Genomic DNA, 19,775 nt, shown 5'->3' with positions numbered 1-19,775 from the left:
TATGGTTGTGGTTGGTTTTTGTTGGATTAACTAGCAAACACAGCCGTAACAGTATTTTAACATCACCACAAGTGTCTACCAGTTTTTCCTATTTGTGTAAAATGTATGCACTGAAAGTACTGTAAAAGGACTTTACTCTGTGTTTTTTGCTGTGATAATTATGACCATTTGATACAGATTTTAGTACATATTGGTGAATGAATTACTTTGTTGTTGTATTTAAATGATTGAAGTATTTAAATAAGTGCTGGGCGATTATGGTAAAATCTAAATTAGATTCCTGTAGGAATTTGCGATGGCGCGATCGTGCCAATTTACACAAAATTCAACCGATCTTCGTGAATTATGTTCCGCCCGGCAACTTTGTCCAATGCCTGCAGCTTTCCTGCATATTTGGAACAATAAGGGTCATTTTCAACAATCATATTTGTTTGAGTGGTGGCGCTCAGACGCGCACATCAAGTGTAGTCCTTATTGTAGCCCAACTGTGTCCAAACAACTGACACAGAATTTCTCCTGGGTACAAACTGCTGTTGTACTATTGACTCACTGTTGGACTTTTCCCCTTAACACTTCTGTTTAAAGGACTAAATGTGACAGTGTCATGTGACTACTCTACTTCTTCTGCTGCTTTTTTGGCCAGCCTTCATGCTTTGCAGCACCTGGCTGCTTTTTATGTTTTATTAGAGAGAATTACAAGTGGAAACACCAAAATAACCGTCACAACTGTTTTAAGTTTGCGTTTACAGTTAGTTCAGTTAAAAAACTCAAAATGTCGGTTTCGATAATTTTTTAAATTACTTGTCTAGTCCTCGTGTATCAACAAAATGATGAGTGTGATCTATTTACAGAAACTACCCAAGCTGGATGTTGTGTACCAACTTCACTTGAACGGTGTCCTCACATTAAAGGATATTTTAAAGAGGTGAGATATGTTTGTTACATTTTGTTAATTTATTGTACAGCTACTTTTAACATTTTGGAGTCCAGGCTAGCTTTTAGAATCTTTAGGTACTTTTGTGTTTACTTTATATTTTACCATCAAACCGTTTATCTTGCCTTGGTTGTTATTTTTCAGTAAAACCTCTCTTGTGGGACTTAATTTTCTCCCCGCATTTTGATATAGGGCCCGATTTACTGAGATCCAAATACCACGCGTTAAACAGCGTGTGCAATCTATAAAATACCGTGTTGCGTGTGATCTACTAACACTACGTGTACAATTGTAAAGTGGTGCAGACCACCTTATTTAAATTAGGATTTTGTGTGTACTATACAGGGCATCAACACAGGCACACTCATTTATTGCACATTCATGTTATCATGCTCCTTCCTACCTGTGGAGTTTTGCTGTTTTCAAACATGCAGGAGATATCTACCACTTTTTATGGGCATTTTAGAAGCAGCCGTGCAGTGCATCTACATTGACACAACTTTTTTTTTTTTTTACAGCCGAAGATGCGCTTATTGAAAAGAGGCTGCACTTACTCCGCTCAAGACGGAAAAAAAATGCATACTTAAAAAAGTTTTTTCATATAAGAAATATTTTAATAATAAATATTCTATGTAAATAAAAATAAAAACTTCACTAAAAAATACCAAAGGACACCAAAACGCCTCAATTTAATTTGTTTTAATCTGCCCCTTAAATCCTCTAGTCACGATAAAATTATAAAATGATGTTGCTGAACTTTAAAGACGGTGGCTGTGAGGCTTGCCTCAGTACAAGCTATGCTACTCTGTCGGTTACTCTTGTCTGCAATATGCCCTAAAAATAAATTTTGCCAGAGATACACATGATTGCCTTTACTCAGAGGCATCTATAGATCCAACAACGATCTTAACGACTAGCAACAAATACCGGCTAATCCACCTGGTGCTACCAACAAACCCTGGTTCACAAAGGACATTCAATTGTTACGGAAAAATAAAAACTGCTCCTACCTCTGTAGCTATAAGGACCATATAATGCACCAATTTTCACTTACATTTTCAATCAGTCTCTCATCAAGTGTATGGTACCAAAATAATTTAAAGTCTCCATTAGCATCCCCATTCCCTAATCAAACAAAATACTGACTTTAATGACTACAGACCCATTGTACTGACATCTGTGATAATAAAATAATTTGAGCGTTTTGTTGCACATCATACAATACTGCAACACTGGCGCACCCCAACACATACGCGCACATTCTGTTTATGGATTTTAGTTCCTCATTCAATACAATCAACCCAGCCAATCTCCGAAATAAACTTCTAGAAATTAACATTCAAACTACCATATGCCATTGGATTTACAATTTTCTCTCCTCAAAGACAGTGTCAGGATAGGCCGTCTCCTATCTGGACTTCTAACCATTAGCACCGCCCAGGGCTGTGTTTTGTCTCCATGGCTTTTCTCTCCGTACATAAATAACCGCACCTCCACCACCCACAACTCAGTCTCCATGATCAAGTATGCAGATGGTACCACCATAATTGGACTCATAACAAACAATAACGAACAACACTACTGTCAGCAAATAACTCAAACAGGAAACTGGTCCCAAGACAACAAACTCCAACTCAATACAGCTAAAACTCAGGAAACTGTCAACTTCATTCTTAACCCCACAATAAAATCTCCCTATACATTGCTTCTGAACCCATTTCCATTACAAACTCTTTTAAATTACTGGGCACTCACATCTCCAACTCACTTAAATGGAAACTCCACTCACATCACATTTACAAAAAAGCAAATCAAGGGGCTATTTTTACTTAGCCAGCTCAGAAAATTCAGAGTCAGACCCAACCTCATCCTATCGTTCTACACCTCAATTATCCAAAGCATACTCACCTTCTCAATAACTGTTTGGTTTGGTAATTTGGAGTCACATTCACGCAAAAAACTACAGCGCATCATTGATAAATCCAGCCTTATCACAGATCAACCACTTCCTTTCATAAACACACTGTACCAACACAGCATTACTCAAAGAGCCCATAAGTTCACCTCTGACCCCTTACATCCACTACACCTGGTATTCACTCTCATGACCTCTGGGAAGCGCTGCAGATCACCACCAGCCAAGTCTACAAGGTTCACGACAGTTTCATTCCCTCTGTCATTAGGACACTCAATAGAACTTCGGACTAATTACGCTACATGCTAACTGGAATGCCTTTTTGTAACTACACAGTAGACGTGAGCTATCAAAGCTGTACAGAATGTGAGTTCCACCGATTCTATACGTAGCCATTAATACAGATTCTGATTCTGCTGAATAGACGATATGGCTAATATTTTTTTTAATCTCTGACTTGCTAAAATGTTGACACACACACATAAGATGGAGGATTCTCTGTATAGTTTGCACGCCCTTCTGACACGTGCTGAATAAAACGCAAAATATTTCTTCCAAAATGGTTATGAGTGTTGATAAATCACATTGCGTTTCTAAATAATTATATTTACATCTTCTCCTCCCAGTATTGTGGGCGTTTTGATGATCAGCATATATTTTGCATATTAATGTAGACAGAGACGCAAAATGGATTGCACGTCTTATTCTGCTGATTTAACACACACAGTCCACTTTGCACACGTTTAGTAGATCAGCTTTGCGTGTGCAATCATGTTTACATTTTACGTTTTAGTACATGCAAACCCTTAGTAGATCAGGCCCATAGTGTATAACAACATTTGAGGCTAAATTCACCCCAATACTTCAAAATCAGAGTCGGGAAATGTCAATTATAGTGAGACCCTTTCTAGATCACATTGAGTGTTATTTAAAAAAAAAAATCCTTGTCTTTTTATTAGGCAAACCACATCAGACCTGATGTAGTGCTGCAACAAGTTAATCAATTAGTTTGAATAGAAAAACGTTTTGATTTATATTCTCTTGCTCCGATTTATTGTTGAAAAAATTTGATAAAATCTGCATGGAGTGCCCAAACTTAAAATACGTGAACATATTTTCCACACGGCCACTGCAATAGAGCGCACATGAGCGCGGTGAATGTGTGTGTGCTATGATGCATTTAAGTGTGTTTTAGCCAATACTCGATTAATAGATTATTCGATTAGTAGAAAATTTGATCGCTGCAGCTGTAGTCTGATAGCTTCTGTTTCTTTATTTTTTTATTTATTTTTAAACATTGAAAGTTTGAATGTTGATACTTGTGTTAATTAGACAGTGGAGAATTTCCTTATGCGTTTGAACATAAAGACAATTACCACTGTAAATGTTAGTTGCCTTGTCCAGTCTTTTGGTGTCATGTCTTCTCAGCGATGAAGGTGTGAGGTTGTGGTTGGTCCCACAATTGAAGGCTCTGTGCAGTTGGACACCTCCACAGGAAGACAAAGAAACCATGCAGGCTCAGCAGAAAGTGATGTCAGGTAAGGACAACCTGGTTACACGCCTGGCTCTACAGTATCTCATTTTTTATACCAATATGGGCAAATAATATAGTCATGATCATGTAAAAGCCGCTTCTACATGATATTCATGTTATTGTGCATCCTGACGGCAGATGAGTTGAAATATTTATTTGCTTCTATATGATCAAGCCATGGTTGGCATTTATGTTGTCACCATGACTACAAAGTATGCCGTCTTTTCTTTTTCATCTAGGTATTGTAGGTTTGCTGGTCAGCTTTGGCTTCCAGTCGAGTCATGAGCCAGCAGCAATGGAGAAGAGGGACTTTCTGCTCTGCACTTCCGCTTTAGATGCCATGCTGTTCTGTGAGTGACTGATAACATCCCTTTTTTCTTTTTGTTCAATCCTTAAGTTGTTAAATATTTTAATTAGGGGTGTCCCCATACAATTTATTCCACTTTCAATACGATACCGATATTGGAGCCTTAAATATTACAGATATTAATATGATACGATATAAGCAGGAATCATGCATACTTCTATTATTTTGTAGTTTGGAATGTTAGAAATGGTTTGATCAAGTGAAATTACTCTTATGCTTTGTAGTGGAGTGTAAATGGTGACCGCTAATGGTCAGAATAAATAATTAATTTAGGCTCATGACACAGTAGGTTGAATGATGCTTACACGCTCCTGCCTTGGATAATTTGTATGTGTAAGGAATATGCAACTATAATTATTTGATACTCATTTATCTTGACAAATTTGATGTTTTAGACTGCAATATTGTTCAATGAAGGACACTATTTATTACATATGCCTAGCTTGAGTGTGTTTGTGTGCTTAGCTGTTGTGTAGCTGCTAGCTCCTACTAGCCTATAACCTATCATGTTTGCCTTTTGTAAATGACTTGACTGAAGAAAATACCAACTTTTTGTGCTCTTTGGAAGACATTTAGATGTTGACTGGCTGTCCAGCTTTGCACAAGTAAACACACTGCAGGACTGCTTGTATCGTACATTACATCACACATTTGCATGCAAGCACATATTATCCGATACTTGCTGATATTGGACAGGATATCCGATATCAATATTGGATCAGGACACACTAATTTTTATTCTACAGTATGCCGAGTGTTTTTTTTTTTGTCATTTAGGGTTTCTGGACACTGTCGATACAACTTCAACACAGAAATTATGTGAAACTGCCACAGATAGATGGTACTTTGTTTGAATCCATTTGTTTTGTTTTTCGATTTGACTTATTCCAAAACAATCAAGCCGCTTGCTACATTTTTAATGAGGTGTCATGATGATGTATTCGTGTTGTCACACCTGTGCAATGTTTGACGCAGGTGTCAGCTGTTTGCTGACGTTTCAACATACTCAGACGTCAATCAGCGCTTCTTCATGCACTCACTTACACAGACGCTCACCTATAAGCCTCGCCTTACAGGTAAATACAAAAGATGTTGATTCAAACTTCATTTTAATTGTGAATATTGGTGATAATGGCTTTTCTTTATTCCTAGTGTCAGATGCAATTAGTCTGCAGAACAAATGGACCTTTGAAAAAGCCAGTCGGTTGCTCACCTCCCTTTTTCGCAAGGTAATTTAGAGTAAAAGTTTGGAAATTGTGTGTCTTCGTGTGTGTGTGTGTGTGTGTGTGTGTGTGTGTGTGTGTGTGTGTGTGTGTGTGTGTGTGTGTGTGTGTGTGTGTGTGTGTGTGTGTGTGTGTGTCGAAATAGGATTAACATTTACATATAGTTATTTTGTAAAACATCATAATGGGTCTAGGTAACTGAGCTGAGTGTTGTGCGGTATGGTAATGTTCAATTGGTTAGCGGAACTGCTGTTGATTAAAACATGAAGCAGGAGGAATTGTTGATCTGCACTAGGGCTGTCAAACGCATAAAATAATCAATCGTGATAAATCCCTTTTCGTCCATAAATAACTCACAATTACCATAATCATTATTATAATCGCAAATAGATTTTTTTTAAATCTTTAATTGGACGGCGTGGCGAAGTTGGTAGAGTGGCTGTGCCAGCAATCGGAGTGTTGCTGGTTACTGGGGTTCAATTCCCACCTTCTACCTTCCTAGTCACGTCCGTTGTGTCCTTGGGCAAGACACTTCACCCTTTGCCTCTGATGGCTGCTGGTTAGCGCCTTGCATGGCAGCTCCCGCCATCAGTGTGTGAATGTGTGTGTGAATGGGTAAATGTGGAAATACTGTCAAAGCGCTTTGAGTACCTTGAAGGTAGAAAAGCGCTATACAAGTACAACCCATTTATCATTTATCATTTACCTTATTACAATTTACACCAAACATGGGAGTTGATTATTTGTTTGATTCATGCAAATGTTTGTTTATTAAAACTTTTTTAAAAATTTTTTTAACACAGCAACACAAAATGGACACAAACACACAAACAGTTCCCCTTAAATAGTAAGTTTATTTGTTTATTCAAACACAGTGAAATTATCACCAAAAAAATCCAGAATTTTTTTTTACAAATTATTTCAGTAAATATATGATCCCCTACCAACCAACATTCATTGTGACTCTACAACAGGGGTGTCAAACTCATTTTAGATCGGGGGCCACATGGAGAAAAATCTTCTCCCAAGTGGGCCGGACTGATAAAATCACGACACGATAACTTAAAAATAAAGAGAACTTCAGATTGTTTTCTTTGTTTAAAAATAGAACAAGCACATACTGAAAATGTACAAATCATAATGTTGTTGGGTTTTTTTACACTTACATGTTGCGGTTAATAGTAATCTGTCTTTATTTGTCGTTATTTATACTTTCTGAATAAATTATGTAATAATGTTCATTAGTCAACTCATTGGCGTTAATTTTCAATTTATCAAGATAAAAAAACAATATCAAAATCAAATTAAGGATGTGATTTATGTAGTTTGATAATTTTCCTCGACTGGTGCACTAACATCATGTGGTTTATCTTTTTTTTACATATGTAGCATAATCTACAAAGATACAAAGAATTGCTATTGTGACATTAGTGGACACATTTAGAACAACAGTTTCTTTCATTCAAAAACTTTGGCTCATTTTTATACTTAGCAAACTCATTCCTCGGGCCGGATAAAACCTGTTCGCGGGCCTGTCAAGTCAAGTCAACTTTATTTATATAGCACGTTTTCAACAACTTTTAGATTGAACCAAAGTGCTTTACAGGTTAAAAAAAGCATGGAGCAAAAAAAAAACAACGTAACTTTGACACCCATGCTCTACAAAGTAGTTACTTGTCCATGAAACACACAAATTCGTCCTGTTCCTTTTAAGAACGTACTGTACTCCTAATGTCAACTCATTATTTCGATAAAATACATCAGTCACACATGTTTACCTCTACTCCCCCATGGGCAAGACTAAAGATCTGTATATTGGATGGATAACAATAATCGATATTTTTGCTTATGTCGACATCAGCCAGATAGTCTGAGGGCTGTCAACATAAATGGGTTTATACACATACGGTTGCCTAAATAATATATTATAAGTTGTACTGAAAGTTCCGGAATGACTTTTAACTTGACAAAGTCTTGCCCGGTTAACTTTTGCTTTGTGATCAATTAATCAGGAGGTAAGACCTCTGAATGCAAAGAAGGCCGATTTTTGTTCCAATGCTTAGAAGTATGTTCTATGCACTCACAACTGACTCCTGAAAACAGCAATCGGACGGTTGCTGGTTACTGGGGTTCAATCCCCACCTTCTACCATCCTAGTCACGTCCGTTGTGTCCTTGGGCAAGACACTTCACCCTTGCTCCTGATGGCTGCTGGGTAGCGCCTTGCATGGCAGCTCCCGCCATCAGTGTGTGAATGTGTGTGTGAATGGGTGAATGTGGAAATACTGTCAAAGCGCTTTGAGTACCTTGAAGGTAGAAAAGCGCTATACAAGTATAACCCATTTATTTATTTATTATACCACTTTAACATGTTTTGCAGAATTTTTTGGAGTTCTTTTGAACTGTTTTTGACTGTTTTTGTGTTTTTGAAAAAGCTGTCGGTGATCTTCAGTGTGAATCAGCTGCTGCGTCACCTTCAGCAGGTTTTAGAAACCCACGAGGTCAACTGGAAACACGTGCTGTGCTTTCTCTCAACACTGCTGGTGTACAACCCTTCTGCACAGCCCAGTCTGAGAGGTATTTACTGCCAAAGTGCGGCCTTTGTATATTGTAAAATTAATTACATTGATTTGCTTTTAGCTAGCAATCTGCCGATGTTCATACACAGTGTGGAGCCGCTCTCTTAAGTTATTATTCATCACCTCCTTTGCGGCAAATATTCTTACAAGTATTATTACCCCTGAAGGACTGGAGAATGAGGCTAAACATGTTACACACCAAGTGAAATCAAGCCGAAACAGACAAGAAAATAAAGTTGGTATGGTAATATAAGAAAGGCATGCTAATCGCTAAACTATCTTGAGACACCAGTTTTAGAAGTGTTGATGGAAGCACATTACAGCATAAAGTAAGCAGTTATTAACAGGAAATTAACAGATGGATTAATATGAGTTAGAGAGTGTCATGTTCTGTGGTTTGGATTATGTTTTGTTATTTTCTGGTGGTTTTAAGACTCTTTTAGTTCATGTTTACGCTCCCTTGTTTGGTCACCATGGTCACTTATTAGTTTCACCTGTCACTTGTTTGGACTCGCGCACCTGTTGCGAATCATGTCACTGTTATTTAAGCCTGTCATTTTCTGTTGGTCGTCCTGGCGACATAATCTGCTCTTACCTCCGTTCATGCTCGTTTCATGCCATAGATTCCTGCTCTGCCAAGTAAGTTTTTGTTATTAATGCCACAGTTACTGACTTTTGTTTCATGTCCATAGTTCCTGCACAATGCTAGTTTTTGTTTCATAGTCAAGTTTTTGTCTCCGCCTTGTGCGCGCCTTTTGTTGGTTCTTTTCATAGTAATAATTGAATCATGTATCTACCTTCATCCGATGTCCAGTCCAGTTCTCTTGCATCTCGGGAAAGCAATCCGCGCAGTAATTTGCGCCGCCAAAGTCCACGTCGTGACAGAGAGAAGATAATATAACAATGTCTGTTGCTGTGTAGCGGCCAGGCGTACATGTAAGGGGAGGGCGGGCGGAGCCATCTATACATGGTAGTGTTGATATCCAGGGTAGTATCATTATATGATTGATCATTATTTCTATTTTTACAAAATCTGTTTTTGTTACTGTTTACAAACTCAGGAAATAATTCCCCGGACACAGGAGGACTTTTAAGGTGTGTTTAGTGTTTAGTTATTGTGTACTATTGAACTTTGGCAATTGTATGTACGGTAATGAAATAGAATAATGAACCAGTTTAAATAATGTGTTGATATTGTTATACTGTCAATAACAGTCACCATTACACTACCACAACATTAAAACATTTACGGTTAATACAAGTGATCGGTATCAGCTGATCTGACTCATAGATGATCGGTATCGGCAGCATAAAACCCTAATCGAAGCATCCCTATTTTTAGCATCTTTAATGTACCGGTACAAATTAATCAAAGTAGCACCAACTTTCTTTGATGTTTATGTATGCGGTCCTGTCTGAAAAAAGCTTGTTTGGTCATACGTATGTTCATATTTTGTACGACTAATAAAGACGATCATGAAAATGCAAAACATTTCTAACGGTTAGCATTTCCGTTTCAAATTTGAATTCATGTAAAACCGAGATGAATTACACTCCCGCACTTTTGGTGATTCTGCTAATTGCCTAGCGCGCTAATTGCATATTTCTGAAAATTGTATGTATTTTTGGCCTAAATTAAGCATTTTCATGCATAAAAGTTGCTAAATAATCCTAAAATAACAAATCCACAGTACTGTTATATCACACAACAGATTATCATCAAACAAGTTGCAATATTTTTAGGTTATTGGTTGTGTTTATTAACTGTGTGCGTGTGTGTCTTATCAATGTTTTAGATGTTTTACAGCTCAGTATACGTCAGTATTTATTTTACATTCTACAATATTTGATAAACCATGTGTATATTTGACTATATGGGTGTTATTTATATAAGGTCCAGAAAGCTTAACACATCAACACAAACATTGTACAGTGGAACCTCGATTTACAAACTTATTTGGTTATTGAACAGGGTTCGTAAATTGAAAAGTGTGTATAGTGAAGCAAATATCTACATAAGAAACAATAAATATGAACAATGGGTTCCAGTCTCGACAAAAGTCCATATTTTTGTAGACTTTGAACATAATATAAAGTGCTATACAGTACTGTATATTAAACAAACATAACAAGGGGGTGATGGATCAACTTTCTTTTTATCAACAAGCCAAAACAACAAGTTGCTGTTCTCTCTATGCGCTGCTTTGCCAACACGCGCACACACACAGAAGTCACTATGGTGTCCTCACAAACGATCAGAAAACCACAAAAATCCTTAACTTTAACAATCATATTGCTACAATAATAGACAAAGTAAAATCCACTTACCATTATCATTGGCAAAGTAGGAGCTGAGGAGAAAGGAACAGACGGAGGGGAAGAAGGGAGAGGGACAGGTCCATGTGTTTGTGTGCCCTTGGAAAAAGCATTGCTGAGCGAGAGGCAGTCTTCTCCTCTGCTGTGATCTTCTGGTAGTCTCTTTTCCAGAAAAGTCCAGTTTCATCACAATTAAAACTCGCTGTGGTACGAAGCCAGTTTTGTCAATTCGTCCATTCCTGCAAGCGCCATTAGTGTATTCCTCGCAAATACTGTAGACTTTTTTTAAATCCACAAGTCCCTTCGTCTGCTGAGTTTTTGGGACACATTAAGTTAGCGAATTGTACAAAACTTGTCAAAAGACGAAAAATCACAGAAATGGCACACACTAAGCGCTGAATGGTGATAAGTAGTGTACTTGTACTGCTCAGCAAGTGACGTGGAGGGCTCCGCCTTTCCAAAAAGGCTACGCCCTGTGGCACAAAACGGCTGAAGGTGGGACACAAAATGAATGAAGTGTTTGTGCATAAGAGGCATATTTGGCTCGATCTTAAAGTTTGTAAATATAAACGTTTGCAAATAGAGGGGTTCGTAAATCGAGGTTCACTGTATTTAGAAGGTCGTTAACAGGATCTTGTAAGCTGATTTCTACTTTGCAGAAATTCACTTATCATGGTTGGGTCTGGAACCAATTAACACAACAATGGACGACTGTATGCCAATAATTCTAAACCCAAATATTTGTTTATTTTCCTACCTCTCTATGCTGTTTGCTTAATATTAAAAAAATATAATAAGAAAATGATATGCTTTATTCCTTCTTTTGCATCTCAGAGCTTCTGTCCCGACTGCTGACTTCTGCATTTGAAGGTTATGACTTGGAGAGCATGATAACTGCCTTCTTGTTGGCACGACAGGGGGCCCTGCAGGGGCCTGCCATCTTTCCCTCCTACTGCGACTGGTTCAAGGTTCAATATCCTTTCAGTGTTCTGTCTAAAGATCTCCTAAATCTAATAATGATGTTGCTTGAATCTCAACATCCTGCAAGTGGAGTCAGGTGCATTTCCATAAATTAGAATATTGTGGAAAATGTATTTACTTCAGTAGTTCATTTCAAAAAGTAAAACGCATATAGATTAATTATACAATGGTACACTTTTTCATATGATTTGATGTTTGGCCAAATTTTTTTGGCAAAATCTTGCCTGATTTTTGTGGACTGTCTTGACTCAGTTATCGTACGTCCAAACAATGCTTGTAAAAAAACTACTATTTACGTACGTATGTACGTATCATTCTGTGGCGTGTAGTGTCCAAACAAATACGGTAATTAACGTGTTGGTGACTCAGTCAATATAGGTTTTTTTACTTAAAAATGACTGCAAAATAATTCACCATGGGGCCAAACAAAGGTGTGAGTAGCAGCACTTTGATAAAGAAGGTGAGAAACACTTCTTAATCCCAGAAATAACCTGTACAAAGGTGACATCCGTGTGGCTCCCGCCTCCCTCTCCGCTCATCGCCGTCCTCGCTAACAAGAGTCTTCAAAAAGTTAAAAGGGATGTTTAAATGTTTATTCGTAAATCACAGTATCAATCCATCCATTTTCTACCGCTTATCCCTTTTGGGGTGGCGGGGGGTGCTGGAGCCTATCTCAGCTGCATTCAGGCGGTAGGCGGGGTACACCCTGGACAAGTCACCACCTCATCGCAGGGCCAACACAGTATATATATTTAAAAATGTTTTCTGCATGTAAAACTATAAATATTCTCTCTAATATGTGTTTTCTCTTCATATTTTCATATCTACTCAGTGGCCTAGTGCAGGGGTCGGCAACCCGCGGCTCCGGAGCAGCATGCGGCTCTTTGACCACTCTGTTGCGGCTCAGCTGCATACTTGCCGACCCCCCGATTTTCCCAGGAGACTTGTGGATCTCAGTGCCTCTCTAAGAAAACTCCAAGGGCAATTATAATCCTATTTACACTCTAATTACTAAATAAAGGGCGTGCCCTAAATTCACTGCAGTAATTGTCCACTATGGCATTTACAAACAGCGTGCCAGCCCGGCCACATGTTGTATGTAGCTTTTACTTGCACACGTAGGAGACAGCAAAGCATACTTACTCATCAGCCACACAGCTTACACTGACGGTAGTGTAACACAACACAACCAATACCCAGAATCCCATGCAGCCCTAACTCTTCCGGTCTAGATTATACACCCCAGCTACCACCAACTCCCCCACACATCAACCCTCCCCCCTCCGTGCGTCGGTTGAGCGGAAGAGTTAGGGCTGCATGGGATTCTGGGTATTTGTTGTGTTGTGTTTATGTTGTGTTACAGTGCAGATGTTCTCCAGAAATGTGTTTGTCATTCTTTTTTGGTGTGGGTTCAAAGTGTGGCGCATATTTGTAACGTAACAGTGTTAAAGTTGTTTTTGTACGGCTACCGTCAGTGTAAGCTGTGTGGCTGTTGAAGTAGTACGCCTTGCTGTCACTTACGTGATCAAGCTGAAGCTGCATTCTACATGTGGTCGAACAGGTACGCTGTTTGGGCATACTGCAGAGGGCGCCAAAAGCAGTACCATCACGCCCTGATATTCGGGAGTCTCCCAGAATTAGTGAGAGGATTGGCAAGTATGACGCTATCAAGCGCTATCAAGCGCCATTCATTCAAAACTCGCGGGCCGCACTAACATCAAATTTCCATGTTAAAGTGCGTACCGGTGTGTGTGTCTGAGACCCCTGGTTAACATAGCACAAAGCAATTTAAGCTCTGCATGCTGTGTTTTTCATTTTAAATTTAAAAATTTGTTTTGTGGCTCCCATTATTTTCTTTAATTTGTGAAACTTGCCAAAATGGCTCTTTAAGTGGTAGAGGTTGCCGACCCCTGGCCTAGTGGTTAGAGTGTCCGCCCTGAGATCGGTAGGTTGTGAGTTCAAACCCCGGCCGGGTCATACCAAAGACTATAAAAATGGGACCCATTACCTCCCTGCTTGGCACTCAGCATCAAGGGTTGGAATTGGGGGTTAAATCACCAAAAATGATTCCCGGGCGCTGCTATGCTGCTGCCCACTGCTCCCCTCACCTCCCAGGGGGTGATCAAGGGGATGGGTCAAATGCAGAGGACAAATTTCACCACACCTAGTGTGTGTGTGACAATCATTGGTACTTTAACTTTAACTTTTTAATATTTGTAGGTATATGGAACAGATTAATATTTCTTATGGAAAAAACTGCTTATGCATTTGTAAGATTCGGTTTTCGTCCGACCTTTTGGAAAAAACTGCTTATGCATTTGTAAGATTCGGTTTTCGTCCGACCTTTTGGAATGGATTTGTAATGTTAACCATGGTACCACCGTACACAGTAAAATATGCTTGGATGTAACCATTACCGGTATTGATGATAAAAACCACAGTAAAATTCACAACGGTTGGTGTTACCGTTTTAAAATGTTATTATTATAAAACTGTAATTGATTACAAAACTTTAATAAATTCATGGCACAGTGATACTGTTCATTTCCTAGAGAAGCAGCTAGCACACTGATCACTAGCTAGCAGCTAGCTTGCTGGCTAGCAATGCTAATTGGTAGCTGGCAGCTAGCGAGCTAAACACATTGCTGTCTTAACAACTAAGCTATTTAACTGTGCACATTGAACCTACAGGCTGTGCTCTCTCAGAAAGGGGTGATGTACAATGATCTAACGTCTAACGGGAACTGAACTCATGTGACATCACGTAAACTGGAAGTGACGCCTTTACAAAACCTTTACAAATTATTAAAACTTTCAAATAAAAATAATACGGTTCTTCAGTAGCCAGAACAATATTTAATGTTTCATCTGCGAAGGGAAGTATGTGGTGCGTGTGTGTGAAAATGGATTATATTTTTATAGCGTTTTTCTACCTTCAAGGTACTCAAAGCTCTTTGACACTATTACCTCTTACACCTTTTGATGACACAGCATCAGGAGCAACTGAGGGTTCAGTATCTTGCTCAAGGATACTTCGACATGGTCACAATTGGGAACGAACCAGTGTTTATAAGCTTTGTTAAAAGATTTCAGTGTGTGTATAAGTTTTTTGAGAACATTAAAGGCCTACTGAAACCCACTACTACCGACCACGCAGTCTGATAGTTTATATATCAATGATGAAATCTTAACATTGCAACACATGCCAATACGGCCGGGTTAACTTATAGAGTGCAATTTTAAATTTCCCGCTAAACTTCCGGTTGAAAACGTCTATGTATGATGACGTATGCGCGTGACGTCAATCGTTGAAACGGAAGTATCTGGACACATTGTATCCGATACAAAAAGCTCGGTTTTCATCGCAAAATTCCACAGTATTCTGGACATCTGTGTTGGTGAATCTTTTGCAATTTGTTTAATGAACAATGAAGACTGCAAAGAAGAAAGTTGTAGGTGGGATCGGTGTATTAGCGGCTGGCTGCAGCAACACAACCAGGAGGACGCGCTATCCGACGCTGGCCGCCGACCGCACGGATGATCGGGTGAAGTCCTTCGTCGCTCCGTCGATCGCTGGAACGCAGGTGAGCACGGGTGTTGATGAGCAGATGAGGGCTAGCTGGCATAGGTGGATAGCTAATTTTTTTAGCATAGCTCTGTGAAGTCCCGTTGCTAAGTTAGCTTCAATGGCGTCGTTAGCAACAGCATTGTTAAGCTTCGCCAGGCTGGAAAGCATTAACCGTGTATTTACAGGTCCATGGTTTAATAGTATTGTTGATTTCCTGTCTATCCTTCCAGTCAGGGGTTTATTTATTTTGTTTCTATCTGCGGTTAAGCCCGATGCTATCACGTTAGCTCCGTAGCCAAAGTGCTTCGCCAAATGTATTGTCGTGGAGATAAAAGTCACTGTGAATGTCCATTCCGCGTTCTCGACTCTCATTTTCAAGAGGATATAGTATCCGAGGTGGTTTAAAATACAAATCCGTGATCCACAATAGAAAAAGGAGAGAGTGTGGATTCCAATGAGCCAGCTTGTACCTAAGTTACGGTCAGAGCGAAAAAAGATGCGTCCTGCACTGCACTCTAGTCCTTCACTCTCACGTTCCTCATCCACGAATCTTTCATCCTGGCTCAAATCAATGGGGTAATCGTCGCTTTCTCGGTCCGAATCGCTCTCGCTGCTGGTGTAAACAATGGGGAAATGTGAGAAGCCTTTCAACCTGTGACGTCACGCTACTTCCGGTACAGGCAAGGCTTTTTTATCAGCGGCCAAAAGTTGCGAACTTTATCGTCGATGTTCTCTACTAAATCTCTACTAAATCCTTTCAGTCTAATGATAATGTCAATGAGGGATTTCTAATCACTGCTATGTTGAAATTGTAACTAATATTGATACTGTTGTTGATAATATTCATTTTTGTTTCACTACTTTTGGTTTGTTCTGTGTTGTGTTTGTGTCTCCTCTCAATTGCTCTGTTTATTGCAGTTCTGAGTGTTGCTGGGTCGGGTTTGGTTTTGGAATTGGATTGCATTGTTATGGTATTGCTGTGTATTGTTTTGTTGGATTGATTAATTAAAAAATAAATAAAAATAATAATAATTAAAAAAAAATATATATATTTTTTAAAAATGAGAATAGATTCTGAATCGTACAATGCGAGAATCGCGATTACCCTAATATATATATATATATATATATATATATATATATATATATATATATATATATATATATATATATATATATATATATATATATATATATATTAGGGTAATCGCGATTCTCGCGTTGTATAATATATAATATATATAATATATATATATATATATATATATATTAGGGTAATCGCGATTCTCGCGTTGTACGATTCAGAATCTATTCTCATTTTTAAAAAATATTTTTTTTATTTTTTATTTTTTTTATATATATATATATATATATAGTATGTATAAGAATGTATTTTTTAATAATATAGAGGATTATTATACTTTACATAAAATGAAAAAACTAATTCAGTATGTCATGAAATTGGAATACTGTATTATGAAAAAGTTAGATTTTATGGACTGCAAAAGCTTCCTGAGCCTTTAAATTGTTTCTGTCTGAAATGAACTACTGAACTACTACTATACTTTTGCATGATATTCTAATGAATTGAAATGCACCTGTAAATAAATACTGTAGCTCCAATTAACAGTAAAAGTTCTGTTTCATGTAGTACATCAACTCTTAAGATGTGGGCTGGAGTCTATCCCAAGTGATTATGGGCGTGAAAACAATAATACTTTGGTGTTTATAGAAAAAAATAAAGAATTCCAGTATTGCCTTTTTTGATAAATGTCCTTGTTGCAGGAGTGTTTTGGTGGGGCCAGTGGTTTCCACGCAACCAGCAAGAAATCTTTGGTGTTCTTGCTCAAATTCCTGTCTGACTTGGTGCCCTTTGAACCCCCACAGTACCTCAAGGTAACCTTTTACTACTGCAACTGATAACACTACCAATATTTGTTTCATATTGAAAAAATAGCATTCAGAAAAGCATATCAGGATGCAGAAGTAACTGAGTGATACTGTTCTGGTAAGAACAGTATCAAAACAGTTCAAACAGGCTTACATTAGGCTCCTTCTCAAAGACCCTGGAAAATGTTTGTGGACTATTCTTAAAAGCCTGGTGGATGTCAGGAAACCAATCAGTTAAAATACATGTATTTATAAATTGATAGGACTGTCTTCAAATAGTCAAAGATTTGACGATTCGATTCAGAGGAGTCTGATTCGACAATAAACCTCACAGCCGACTCGTCTGATATTAAACCCCGCTGCCCTCTGCGTAAGATGGAGGCGCAGGTAATACATGCTAAGGCCCCCCGCCAACAGCAGGTGTGTTGGGGTGATAAATTGATTTGCGTTCATCATGTCTTCTTTAGATATTAGTAAAATACTCTTTTGTGCAGACAAATAGTTTTTAGAGAATAAATGATCATTCTTATCTGCTTACAATTTTGGCTGTCACAATGCCAATCGCTGCTGCGGGGCGCTGCTTCTTTGGTGTGATGTCAGTAGCCGTATTCTGGTCTAGCCCTTACGCCTGGCATTATATAATGCACACAATAACATTTTACAAAGAGTGCTGGGAGGAACTTTCTTTCCACTCAAGATGATCCCCTGCTGGGACCACTATGGACTGGACTCTCACACTATTAACTAGACCCACTCGACATCCATTGCACCGGTCGCCCAGGGGGCGGGGGTCCCCACATCTGCGGTCCCCTCCAAGATTTCTCATTGTATCCCATTGGGTTGAGTTTTTTCTTGCCCTGATGTGGGATCTGAGATGGATGTCGTTGTGGCTTGTGCAGCCCTTTTGAGACACTCGTGATTTAGGGCTATATAAATAAACTTTGATTGATTGATTGATTGATTTCTACATGGGGGATATGATTGAGGCTTGTCGGGACTCACTGTTGTCAGACACGAAGCACGCCATGCCGTGGCACACCTCTTGCAAGTCAAACCCTGCGGTCTGCCCGGAGGTGTAGCGCTTATATTGCAAAGGTAATGATGGTCCTTTCACTAGTTTGCATACTGAATCTATGTTATGGTTTTTACTTTCTCTATTTAATCACGTGGGATATGTCCTCTTGGTGCTAGGCCATGCAGAGCCGAGAACCTCACTTACTGTGGTTTGCACTGTCGCTAAGCCGTTTTTGAGGTGGAAAAAGGCATAAACAAAATATTTGTTTTGTTCACATGAATGAAAGACAGTATTCCTTTATGATTATATTTATTAACTTTGGGAAATTCAATAAGACAAGTCCTAGAGCACATCCAGTACATTACTGACACCTAGTGACCAGTCAGTATACACTACTACATATCATCATCTATTTATTTCTAAGAAAATGCTTTAGATTTGACTCATAGTCAACTATGGGCTAAATCTAACGAATCAGATTTGACTATGAAAATCCTTGGTTAAAGACAGCCCCATAAATTGATGCTTGTTTTTAAAAATCACTGCAATTGTAAAACAAGGAACTGTTCAAACAAATCATTAAGTGCTTAAAATGATTATGACATTCATTCCTTTGAGTGCGTTTGTAGGTGATACATAACATACAATGGTTGTGGCACTAATTACTGTACAATTTTTTTTTTTACATGAACAAGAAAAACCTTTACACAAAAGCAATGCAGTCATTTCTTGGTATATACTTGGCAAAACCTGTCACTTTACTCAGCACAAAAAAAGTTACTTACCCTACTGTCCACATTTCCATCTGCTAGGTCCACATCCTCCATCCCCCATATGTACCTGTGAAATACCGCAGCCTCCTGATGGAGTATGTTTCCCTGGCTAAGACCAGACTGGCTGACCTCAAGGTAACAAGATGGCTACAAATGTAGTTTACCACCGCCAATTGCGAATGTGCACTAAATGAAAGATGGCTTCTCAGTTCTCACTTTAAAGCGCTTTGAGTGTAAAAAAGCGCTTATAAATCTAATCCATTGTTATCATTATTATGATTATTAAAAAAATAAATGGATGTCTTGGCTTTCAGAAAGGATATTTACTATTATACAATCACATTTATAGTGACTATTTTTATTAGTTTTATTTGTTACAGTCGAAATCTCAAATTGCTCATCTTTTGCAGGAGTCAGTGGAGGAGATGGGTCTTTATGGAGACGTTTCTGGTGCTGAAGCTGCACCGGTGCAGGTACAGTATAGTGACATTTAGTTGTATGATAGAATAGTAATGAAAACAAGATTATGAACTTGTATGTATCAGATCATGTTTTTGTTTGTGTGTGGGTCATAGTGCCAGGCTGTCCAGGATGTAGATAAAGCTGTATCTCTTTTTGAGAATACAGGGAGACTCTCTGCCACAGTCATGGAGGCCAGGTATTTTAACAATACAAGCCACT

The 19,775-nt window shown here is 38.5% G+C and overlaps 1 protein-coding gene across 3 annotated transcripts in view; it reads left to right on the top strand.

The window, feature by feature from the left end:
- LOC133630716 (Fanconi anemia group A protein) overlaps positions 1-19,775 on the top strand; it is a 77,021-nt gene that overhangs the window by 12,151 nt on the left and 45,095 nt on the right. For all 3 annotated transcript variants that reach the window (XM_062022395.1, XM_062022396.1, XM_062022394.1), the window contains 12 exons: positions 852-925; positions 4,278-4,387; positions 4,623-4,733; positions 5,528-5,591; positions 5,726-5,826; positions 5,903-5,979; positions 8,408-8,549; positions 11,702-11,835; positions 17,202-17,312; positions 19,134-19,229; positions 19,505-19,567; positions 19,670-19,752. In XM_062022395.1, coding sequence (XP_061878379.1) covers positions 852-925; positions 4,278-4,387; positions 4,623-4,733; positions 5,528-5,591; positions 5,726-5,826; positions 5,903-5,979; positions 8,408-8,549; positions 11,702-11,835; positions 17,202-17,312; positions 19,134-19,229; positions 19,505-19,567; positions 19,670-19,752 — 1,166 coding nt within the window. The remainder of the gene's footprint in view (positions 1-851; positions 926-4,277; positions 4,388-4,622; positions 4,734-5,527; positions 5,592-5,725; positions 5,827-5,902; positions 5,980-8,407; positions 8,550-11,701; positions 11,836-17,201; positions 17,313-19,133; positions 19,230-19,504; positions 19,568-19,669; positions 19,753-19,775) is intronic.

This window comes from Entelurus aequoreus, linkage group LG16, assembly GCF_033978785.1.
Source record: "Entelurus aequoreus isolate RoL-2023_Sb linkage group LG16, RoL_Eaeq_v1.1, whole genome shotgun sequence".
NCBI classification, from domain to species: domain Eukaryota; kingdom Metazoa; phylum Chordata; class Actinopteri; order Syngnathiformes; family Syngnathidae; genus Entelurus; species Entelurus aequoreus.
The sequence above is the reverse complement of the archived record's forward strand: the minus strand, read 5'-3'. Positions and strand labels throughout refer to the sequence as shown.